Source organism: Myxocyprinus asiaticus, chromosome 14 (genome assembly GCF_019703515.2).
Source record: "Myxocyprinus asiaticus isolate MX2 ecotype Aquarium Trade chromosome 14, UBuf_Myxa_2, whole genome shotgun sequence".
NCBI lineage: Eukaryota > Metazoa > Chordata > Actinopteri > Cypriniformes > Catostomidae > Myxocyprinus > Myxocyprinus asiaticus.
The window spans coordinates 23,014,658-23,026,520 of NC_059357.1; the positions used below are offsets into that span (position 1 = coordinate 23,014,658).

The window sequence follows — 11,863 nt, forward strand, 5'->3', positions numbered from 1 at the left end:
CATAAATAGCATTTAAATTATAAATGAGTCAGGTGTTATTGCCTCTACATTAACATTCAAATCCACAATGAGGTGCATTTTTAATGCTGCTATATTACCTTCTTTAATGCTATTATAATATGTCCTTCTGATAAACAGTAAATTAACTGCAATGTCATTCAGTACAATGCAAGAAACATTTCTCATATGGCTTTGTTTTCAGTTCTCTTCATAAATCTCAGAGAAAGTGATTGTCCTTTTACAAGGATGAGCCATTGGTTTATCCAAGTCTGCCTCTCAGCCTCTTAGCTTTAACATTCTATTAAAGGAATTTATGAGATTTTTTGGTAGGTATTGAAGATGTTTGTTTTGTCTTTCTTCCAAACAGACTTTTCCAAATATTTACTATTTTCAAAATTATTCTGTAACAGTCAAGTACGATAGCATCTTGCCCACAGCACTAGTGCAATCATAATCTTTTCAAAGCACTTATGACACTCAAGAGATACAGAAGCAGGTTTTGATGAAGTTCATTGATCCCAAAGTTTCACGATTTTGTTGTTATTCTCATTGCATTGTTTGTGCTATAGGCATTGGTATCCAATATCTTCATTTATTGCAGAAAAGCAGCTTGAGATATTAATTCCACTGTAAACACTAATAGTTATCTCAAATTGTGAAGAAAAAAAAAAATAAGCTTAATTTTTACTATTCTTACTAGTTTTAATTAAGTTACTGGTACTCTCTAAACCCTAAAGTTGTCATTACTTAAAATATTTAAGTGGTCCTAATTAAACTGTACTTGAAATGTCACATTTTGGAATCATGACTCAAATATATACATTCCTTAAACTTTGGCTTCATGTACTACTAACTCAAAATTATCAAGTACAAAACTGTGACTGTGTGGAATATCCATAAGCTCTTGTGCTTGAATAAATTATTTATGTTTGGCCAAAACAAGCAAACTTATGCAGAAAAATAATGATTGTTATTGAAAATTGTATATCGTTTTAATTCTTAAGATTATTGTTGTTGTTTTGCTGTAGCTGGTTGATAGTTGTTGATAGTGTGTGAACTCACCATCTACAGTAGGTAATACGTTTTACTTCTGGTGAACTTGGAGCCTGTTATATTTATGCCATTCGTCTTCACTCAATTGTACTTTACAAGTACAAGATATGTGCACTAAGAATTACAGCAGAATCCAACATGCCATATGCTTAAGCGAGATTCCAGTCATAATTTCCCTTATACTCTATAAGATGTACTATAACTCAATTTAATAATTAAATAAAAACATATCATACTTTAATTACAGATGAGTTAGGTTTACTTGTAACTAGATAACATTACTTAAAAAAATTAAGGACACTTTACTTGAGCCAAATAAGTATGTTTACTTAAAAAAAGCATTTTTCTTTAACTAAAACTAAGTAAGGTCAACTAATTAGATTTTACAGAGTATCTTACACTACCACTTTAAAATATAACTGTTTCAAAATATCCCAATTTCAGTCAACAAAACTACGTTCTGAAGTTAATAAATGGTATTGACATGTAAAAGCCTTTAGAACTGTTACAAAAAATATTTGGTTTAATAGCATAAACAAACCATCATATTCTTTTCAATTTAACTTTCGATAATATAGTCTATACTCAGCCGAGTTACCCAGGCTCAGCATACATATAACTAATTCAGAGCCAGACTGAATATACACATATTCATTGTCTATAAGAAACGTGAGGAACTTTTCACATTTTGTACCCGGATATTTTGGTCAGATTGTTTGATATTGGTTTAACATTAACTTTTGATCAACAACTATAGGCTTTAAAATGTTGAAGGATGACATTTTACTCATAACAAGGCAAGAAATAGATTCGCAATTTGGTTGTCACTTGATAATGTGTTACTGTCACTTACATTCATTACAATCCTGTATGACATTTTAAAATGTTAGACTGTTAAGAAACTGGTAATGTTTTTCATTAAAAGTAATGTGGGGACATCTGGCCTCGCTTGTTAATTATACGTGTGATAGCTTTACTGTTATTAATTAGCTGTTCTCTTCATAGTACAGTTTAAATAAAGTAAAAGCATACTTTTTTAGTGAATTCTAAGGTTTTTGTCTCTTATCTTATAGAGGGGAATTCTTATAATTTTAACGCAACGTGTTGAAGCACTTATTAGGACTCAGTTTCAAATAAAAGCATCCATTTTCTATGATGTCTCAGAGTTTGTGCATTAGTTTGAGTGACTAGATCACACATTGAGGGGGCTGAACAAGCCTCCAAACTGCGATGGTTGTGAAGCTTTTGAACATCATCACCTAGCTGAGGAGGAGCAGTTAGAATGAGCAAGCCCTATTGACGTTTCCTGTGCTGTTATAGGACAATTAGGATGCCTAGGGTGGGGGCTCTTTACTTGGGGTCGTGTATGAGAGAGCAGCCCACGTCAGCCGCCATCGGTCTAAATCCAGTATCCTGACGTAGCAGACATGATACAACAACAGAAAGAAAAGTTGAAAGGACTGAAAAAACTCATCACATGCTTGTTGTCACAATGAGTCAGATGTTAGTTGACCTTTTTTAATACCATTGGACAATGATGATGATGAGGCATGTAGAGTTAATGATCTAGTTGTATTATTACATTAGGATGCTTATCAACAGTTTTTAAGTCAGTAGAAGAATTGAATCAATACTCATCGAGAGTAAGCTTAAATCTGATTTTGCACATGCTGTGTTTTTGCTATTTATGAAATGTATTTTGTCTAGCATACTTTAAAGAATATAATATATGATTAAAAAATATGTTTTAGTATAGATTTTTAATGTAATGTTTTATGGAACGCTACTAAAATGAATATACCATTTGTTACCATTCACAACAACCTTTTGTTACCACAGTGTTATCTTTGTATTCTGACGCAGTATTATTTTGTGCACTCTGTTTGCAAAATCAACACTGATTAGTTTCCACCCTGGTCTATTTAGCAATGATTACAATCAGAGCCTTCCCTACAGCATGTGAAGTCAGTGGTCAGTTTCTGATGGTGTGCATATCTAAAAGTTAGTTGAATATTGATTGTGTTAACTCATGCTATCAATAATGCTGTTACTAAACTGTAACTAAACCACACAGACAGAGAATGATTGAAAAGCAAATACAAACGGACAGCAAATAAAGACATAAATGAATTATCACATAGCTCTATGTGCATGGGAGCACTAAGGAGTTGGAACATAATCTGTCTGTTGGAAGCAAGTTTTATTATATATGCCTCAAGGGACCTTGCAACTACATGGCAGAGAAATCAGATTTAGTATTACAGACCCAGATCGAGACAAGAGCCACACATCTCTATCATCTCTTTTTACCACTTTCTTATTACAAGTTTAATTTAGAAACTATGCAAATGTGTCACTGTATATTTGTAAATTATATTGAAACAGATATGTTTTTTTTAATTCCGTGGAATTTAAGATGCCGCTAGCGGCAAATATGACCCAAAGTGACCTTTGCAAAATGTGTTTTCAGCAATAACATACTGTCACGATTTGCAGTAGCAGAGGCAGGACCCAAACGCAGAGAGAAAAACAGAAGATTTATTTAATACAAAAAAACAATGGGAAAAACACAAACTACCCCGAAGGGTAAAAAACACAGTCCAATGCAGGCAACCCTCTGAGGCAAGACTGGGGCAGATGAACAGGACCGACCTGAACCGACAGAACAGATAAGGCACAGGAAACAGGACCGTCATGAGACGCGAAAAAAGACGAACTGGCACTGGACAGCACACAAGAGGAGACTAAAATAGGGAGAGAAATCAACAGGTTAACAGGCGGGACAAGTGTAACAGATTAACTAATAATGGGCAAACAAGGAGGCGGGGTATGACGGAGGACTGAGAGACACAAGGAAAAACAGAAACAAAACAAAACCACGTGCTCTCACAAGACACAAACTCCCGAATGGCACGAGCGCACATCGCCCAGACAATAAGGAAATATGCGCTCATGCCAACCGACAGATAAGATGAGACAATGCATGGCAACACCAAAGCAATGCCATGCATTCTCACACTAGACAAAGCCTGAGCGTACATCATGAGGCAGACACCACGTGATGCATGCAACTGGCGACAACACGAGACAAGACGCCTATGCGAGAGCTCGCCCACAAATAAACCCGACAGCTCAGACTGAAGTGAACGAACCTCAGCACAACATGAAGACAGATCATGACCTGGGCGTGCAGAGCAAAGCGAGCGCAACGCGAAGCGCGTCCGCGTGAGACAGACACAAACTATTAACATGAGTACATGCCGCCAAGATGACATAAGCGCAATGCACTCACACCAATAAAAGACAAAACATGGAGCACGAGTGTCCAGATCCCGACACCAAAACCGAAACCGAACCAGGCAGGGAAGCCACGATCCAGACACCATGCTCCGGACAGGAAACACAAGACCAACCGAGGAGCGCACGGCAGTGAAAAAAACACAACCTAAGCCGTGCACTCACACAAAGACAGAAAATGAAACACAAGACAGACATAGAACAATGATGTCATGATCCTGTCACACAAAAACCCAGACTGATAGAGTGACAGGACCATGACATTACCCCCCCCAAAGGGACGCCTCCTGGCATCCCAAAAAGGGGAACATCAAACAATAGACAAGACAAACAGAATGAGTAATAACACAAAACAGAAAAAAGAACAAAAGAAAGGGAGGGAAGGGAGGGAAACCAAGGAATAAGTTTAAGGAAAGGGGCAGTGTCTGGTGGCCTGGGAGAAGGCCTCAGGACACAGGCGGGGTCTGGCGGCCTGGGAGGAGGCCTTAGGGCAGAGGTGGGGTCCGGCGGCCTGGGGGGTGGCTTTAGTAAAGGGCCATGGTCCGATGCCCTGGCAGGAGGCCTCAGGGAAGAGGTGGAGTCCGGCGGCCTGGGAGGAGGATTCAGGGAGGGGACTGGGTCCGGTTGTCTGGGAGGAGGTTTGAGGTAGGGAACAAGGGAGGAGAGGAGGGTGGCAAGAACAGGAAGGGCAGCAGACTGGGCGGCTGCTGGACAGGGGTCAGAGGACTGGGTGGCCGCTGGACATGGGTCAGAGGACTGGGTGGTGGTCACTGGACAGGGGTCAGAGGACTGGGCGGCAGCCACTGGACCGGGGTCAAGAGGGAAAGGAGTCGTTGGTGTGGGGTCCAGCAGTGCTGTGGCTGCTGTGAACTGGACTGACTCGATGACCGCAGGGAACTGGGCAGGCTCGTCGATGACCACAGGGAACAGGACAGGCTCATCAACAGCCGCAGTGGTCGTTAACACTGGCAGTGCCTGGGGAACGTCCTCCATGGCCGTGACCGCTGACAGGGGCAGGGGAACATCCTCTGTGGCCATGAGCGCTGGCAGTGGCAGGGGAATGGCCTCTGTGGCCGTGGATGCTGGCAGAGGTAGAGAAACGCCTCTGTGGCCGTGGACGCTGGCAGCGGCAGGGGAACGGCCTCCATGGCCGTGGACACTGGCAGCGGCAGGGAAACGGACTCTGTGGCTGGTGACACTGGCAGTGGCAGGGGAATGGACTCCGTAGCCTTGAGCGCTGGCAGTGACTAGGGAGCCAGGGCCCTTCTCCGCCTCCTCTTTCGGATAGTCAGAAGCACTGTTGCGGGAATGGCCGCCACCTAAGTGCAAATAGCAATGGCAACTCTAGTGCAAATAGTAGCAAATACTCTTACATCTCTGTTTAAATACTAACATACAGTATAGTGGCATCACTGCAGCATTTTTATTGTGTTTATTTGGAGTCCCACAGACACCTACACCAACCCTTAACCCTACATTACAAAAATTAACCATGGTTTTATTACAGTAACCATAGTAAAACCATGGTCTTTTTCTAGTAAAATCATATTAACCACAAAATTAAACATGGTTACTATTAACAACATGTTACTCTAGTAAAACCATGGTTAGTATATCAGAACTACATAGTTTCCAACAAAACACATGGTTACTACAATATTACTACAGTAAAACCATGGTAAATTTTATCCAGATCAAATCCTATTCTCAACTCCCGACCTTCACTGTGACCAAATCACTATAATGAATCTCTTTTATTTATTACTATAAGTAGTATTATATGAAATATTAAAAGTAGAGACATGGGGAAAAGTATATCAAAGGGTGGAATTAGAACCCAGATCTCCAGCATGACAACACATAGCCTACACATACTGTTGTTACACCCAAAGCTACTACAGCTACGCATAGGAACGCAGTTTGTCGTAACCAGACTATTGGAGTGCAAATAGTTACTTAGTAATCCAATCTCTTAATCCACTAAGGGTGTGTTCACACTTGGCAGGTTTGGTTCGATTAAAATGAACTCTGATGCGATTGCTCTGTTAGTGCGGTTCATTTGAACAAGTGTGAACGCTGCCATCCGAACCTTGGTGCGCACCAAACAAGCCACTGTTCAGGGGGTCCGCTTCCAAACGAACTCTGGTGCGGTTTGACTGATATATGAACGCAGTATGGACCAAAGACATCTAAATGGGCCAATAACAGAATGTGATGTCACAAGATGCGACCCTAAAAATCACGTGATTTGATAACATAGAAAGAGTGGTAAGAGTGGTGTACTCAAAACAAAATGAGTAGAGGGCAAACACGGAGCAATAAGGAGGTAAAGTTCCTTATTAACGTTTGGTCCGATGAGCATATTTCCAGTATACTGGAAAAAATGCACAAAAATGCTCAAGTGTTCAAAATGTTCAGTGATAGGTTAAGGGAAAGTGGGTCCAACGAGCACATTTAGCCCAGCAGCCAGCATTGTTTTGGATGTTCGGCAAGTTCCGTCACAAAATATACATCATAAAAGCTGTCCAGTCAGGTTGTGACCTTATCCTTATGCCTTTTGTTTTGTATCTTTAGGTTCGGTGTTAAAAATGACAGTGTGAACACTAAGTGAACCAGGACTAAATTTTTTTGTTTTTGTTTTTTTTTGTTGTTTTTTTGGTCCGGACCAAGAGAACCAAGAGAACCAAACTACAAGTGTGAACACACCCTAAATGTCTAACCCGTTAACCAGTTTAATGTCTCTGCCCCATCGCGAAAAATTCAAATATGCCCGCCTTCATTTGATCAGTAGTTGACCCCAAATAAATATGTCATGGCTGTCTTTAGTTTGGTCTGAGCAGTGGTTGGTGGAATTAGTGTAAATAGGCTCTGCCAACAAGATGAGCTATTTGCACTTATAGTGTAGACACTCCGTTTAAGGCGTATTTATAATGTGTCTCGACATGCGTTTTTGAAACCTGAAGTTCTTATTCACTTGACACAGTGTCTAAAAATGTGCCAGTCCTGCTTGAGACATTGAAGAAAGAGCGAGACGCGGTGCAGCAGTCAAGCACGTTCGTCCAGCGCGTTTACATAGGAAAACAATGAAAAAACAGAGCAGACGCACGCAACACGTTCGGTGTGAACTGCCACTAACTCTTTTGTTCGCGCATGTCTGTGAGTGAGAGCGCGTGGGCGAAACAAGTTCGGAAGTCCTATATATTTTTTTCATAAATTAAAAACCGGAACCCAAAGTCCTACTTGAAAAACATACCCGTACCCGCCGGACCTCTAATGTGAACCGCTCTGAGAGCGCTTGTACCTAGAACAACATATCACTCGAGCTGTTTTGCGGAGCTTTTCTACCAGGGCGGTGCCCCGCTACGTCCGGGGCCCCACGCGATTACGTGGTTTGCGTGGTGTTTAAAACCGCTACTGCGCGTAGCCTACTGACGCAAGGCACTCTAAACTTAATTAAAACACACTTGCGAGTCAGATATCTGTAGAAAAGGTCATACTTAATAAGAAAGGTTAAGGAAAAAAATACATAAGCCTACCTAGCTTTGATTAAAGTTATTAAAATGGGGAAAGGGTTGTATTGGTTTTAATCATGTCTCAGTTGCATAATTTAATTAATCTATTATGTTTGCTGCCTGAACATGAGCAAGAATCATAAAGAAATTCGTCACGTAAGTTGTAGGCCTATTACTAATGTGTTTATCAGTGACGTTGGTGTTGTTGGGGACAGAACTCATGTCATTCCCACCGCCCGTCTCCTTTTTACACAAGGCACAGCAGCCTATATAAAGAACTTGAGTAGTGGGTATAGGACAGATCCGCAAGTGGACAACTTATTTCGGAAAGACATCGCAAAAGAAGTAGGCGAAGACTGCTTGAAAAGCACACTGGAGCAAGAAACTTCAAGTTTGCAATCCAGAGAAAACAGCTCTTAAGGTGTTGAAAGTAAGTTTGTCTCCCTTCATACCGAACACGTTTTTGTGTCCGCCCGCGCTCTCTTTCCATTGTTTTCCTATGTACATTTTGGTCGTTTTTTCAGTGTCTCGCACAGGAGCGCAGCGTTTTTAGGCGCCTTGTCAGGTAAAACAAACAAACAAAAAATTAATTAAAAAAAATAATAATTAAAAAAAACTGTTCAACTCTTAAAAGTGCGTCTCGAGACAAAACTTTGTCTGAACTCTGTCTGTGGAGCTTGAAAACAAACACTTGCGTTTTATTTTGGGAAGGTTCGCAAAGACGCTTTAATGCGGACACCAAATTTGGCTTTTATTAGTGCCAGGGAAATTCTACGTGTAGGATATTGTTTTCCTTTATGTGAAATATCAATCCCATATTTGTTATTATGCAGGATACCAAGATGTTTAGAGCGCGTGAACTTTAATGTCATGATTAGAGCGAGCGCGTTCAGGACCATGGACAGCATTTCCAAGTATTCAATTACTGGTCCAAGTTCATACTTCACTGGAAAGTGACTGATAGTCCAGCATAATAGTAACAATATGAACAACAGACACATAGAAGTTTAATTTTATCGCGTGCTTTTAAACATACTATATCCTTCACACAGCGGTCCGTTGCTATGCTGCTCAAGTTGTATTGCTTTTATTTGTTTTATTACTTTTAGTCTTTTGGTTAATCTGAATAATAGTTCTGACAAAAAATGTCGAATTCCAAAAATAAATTATTTAAAATTAGTTTGTGAGTAGCCTATTCATTTTAAGCCGTCGAATGTTTAGTTGATTGCTCTGTAACATGCACATTTTAAAACTGCGGTTTGCACAAATACTAGCCTATATAGGTATACGGTACAATTCTGCATGTTAAAAATATGCTTTTCCACCTGTTGTTGCGCGCTCTCTCTCTCTTCCTTTTACTCTCCTCATCTCCTCAGAGACGACTTGTAGCTAAAACTCTTGTTTCATTTAACCGTTATAAGTTTACAAGTGCTTTATCTTGTGCAAGGGGGAAAACGAGATTTTTATTTTTCAGATGGCCGTCATGCTGAAGCCCTGGACCGTCATCGCTACTCTCCTCTTGTGCGTGCTCCTGTGTCTCGGGACCTTTGTGGAAGCGTATCCACCTAAACCAGAGAATCCTGGTGATGATGCTCCTCCGGAGGAGCTAGCCAAATATTACACGGCGCTGAGACATTACATCAACCTTATCACGAGACAAAGGTGAGCAAGATACTCGGTGTTATAGAATAATGTACGCGCATATACTGTACCTTACCTGTAACTATGCAATTTTGCTTAATTTTTTTAATGCCCAACCTTTAAACATCGAATGACCATGATAAAGATAATTTTCCGTTGGTATAGGCTACTACTGGTCTCTCAAATATCATAATATATCTGGAAAAATTACATGTTCCTCTGCTAGGGTTCCAAAATGTCATTATGGTCCAGCCAAAGGCTTTCCATAAAACACATTTAAGTGATAAAACCTGAACAGATGCACCTTTGAGAAGCCTATGAAATTCAATAGGCTACTCGGCTATCACAGATGGATGTTTTTCTCTGCTCTGCCCTATTGGACTAAGTTAATTTACATATTTATAGTCTCCTAACAGGTCTTTGACATTTAAGACATAGACAATGAGTGGCACATTCCAATGAAATTTTACTGTACATTTTCCATCCTCACCGTATATCTCAGTTCCAGGTTGGTACCTTTTCAAAGTCTGTATTGGTATTTCTAGAGAGAACCTTTATTTCAGCTCTATGACACCATTACTCCACGAAGAAATGGGCACTGGATGTAACAGATCAAATGAAAACAGTGATGGGTTTCAGATGATTTATTATGAATATCTGAGATAGACGTACAGACTTAACAGGTCAAGCAGAGTCATGACAGCATTAAATGAAAATCGGCCTCTTTATAATGTGTCTGTAATGAGGGGGCACATCTAAACCTTTCTCACCATTTCCACCAAGTCTTCTCTAAAACATATGTGTTTTGTTTCTTTAAGATAGAGAAATATTAGAGAAATGTTAGAGAAATCAATCTCTAATATTCAATCCCTTCCCAGTCTGATGAAGAGACAACCACTTGCCTACCCTGAAGTTCAAAAATGATCTTTCTACCTCTCCACTTTCACACATCACAGAGAGCTCACTGTGTGAGCAATTTGAGATCATTATTTCAATAGTGAAAATGTTCTCAGGTAAGCTACACAGTTATAATGAGGTAATGAGAGAATAAATTGTCATTTTTCTTCCACTTAGGTACGGAAAAAGGTCCACCTCTGAAGATGTGATGGCAGAGTTGCTGTATGGGGATGACACAGAGCACAAACAGAGATCAAGGTGAGACTTTGCATTCAAATCCTTTTTACTTTTGCAATGAGAGTTAATTTTTTGAGAGATTGCTTTTATTAAATTTAATGTGAATTGCTAATAGATAAGTCAGTCTACTTATGAACAAATGTAAGAGTTATGACGATGCTATACACAAAATGCGGTATCAGTTTCTCAAATGCTTGAGGATGGGTGGTGTGTTAATGGGAAGGAGGAACGACTCATGAATTCCTCACACCTGTTGAGGAATCAGGGGACGGATGGGATCCCTGGATTTTTCTCTCTGTCCATCAAAAAGGGAGTGGGCAAGGGAACATGACGCACACAGAATATCTGAGAGGCCTTGACATTTAACAACCCTAATTAGGCCTCAAAAAAGAAGAAATCACACTGTGCTTAAGCTTATTAATTGAAAACAGGAAAAACTCATTTATTCTGACACCAAAATCATTACAGAAAATACGTATGGAAAACAAAGAGTTTATTTATGTGGTGGCATTTTTATTAAATCTCAGTGCTAATGAGAAGATTGAATGATGTCGATTAAAAGGTGACCCAATATCAGCTTTTTCTCTGATATATTATTTCTTATCAGTCTTAATGTATTGAATAAGGATTATGTAGAAAAAACTAGACATAATGATTTTTCTGTTTATGTAACATCTATATCCCTCTCTTTCAGATATGATGACTCTTTTATGTGGTGAAGTTCAGTGACCCCCAGTGTGTTGACTGTCCTGAGCTAAGCCCTCCTGTGCCTCCCACAGAAAACCTCCAGACAACCATATGAGAGCCAGTCACCATCTAAGAACCTAATTCACCTCTTAAAAAGGCCTTCTTTTTCTTTCATGCTCACAGAACAAATATAATTTTAAATTGTACATAAAATAGTATAGTAGAAGCTATTGATGGGAATGTACATGTGTATACTTCATTGTGTCATACAGACATTATTCTTTTATGTTTGTACCATGTAAATTTTTCTATGTCATTAAACATTTATTGGATGAAATTTATTGTCAATTTATTTTGTTTTGGTGGTCTTTGAACAGGCCTGTATAGGGCTCTTTTTTACACTAAGTTTTTAAATTAAAGCCTCGTAGGTGGTTTAAAAAACGAAATAACTACTTTTATCTGGTCAAATCTGGAGTAACCCAATTTATTATTATTATTATAATATTTTTTTAAAACAATGCACTAGTCTAAATATGTTT

The 11,863-nt window shown here is 39.5% G+C and overlaps 1 protein-coding gene across 1 annotated transcript; it reads left to right on the plus strand.

Moving 5' to 3' along the window:
- The first annotated feature begins 8,157 nt into the window (after window positions 1-8,157).
- LOC127452295 (peptide YY-A) lies at window positions 8,158-11,652 on the plus strand. Its single transcript, XM_051717675.1, has 4 exons — window positions 8,158-8,292; window positions 9,337-9,524; window positions 10,578-10,658; window positions 11,332-11,652. Exons 2-4 carry the CDS (start codon window positions 9,337-9,339, stop codon window positions 11,354-11,356), a joined length of 294 nt encoding a protein of 97 aa, XP_051573635.1. The 5' UTR covers window positions 8,158-8,292; the 3' UTR covers window positions 11,357-11,652.
- Window positions 11,653-11,863: the final 211 nt, after the last annotated feature.

Excerpts from the sequence above, each read along its gene's own strand:
- LOC127452295 (XM_051717675.1), top strand. The coding sequence starts at position 9,337 with ATGGCCGTCATGCTGAAGCCCTGGACCGTCATCGCTACTCTCCTCTTG. Across the intron at positions 9,525-10,577 it reads AACCTTATCACGAGACAAAG|GTACGGAAAAAGGTCCACCT; the intron begins GTGAGCAAGATA and ends TCTTCCACTTAG. Across the intron at positions 10,659-11,331 it reads GAGCACAAACAGAGATCAAG|ATATGATGACTCTTTTATGT; the intron begins GTGAGACTTTGC and ends CCTCTCTTTCAG.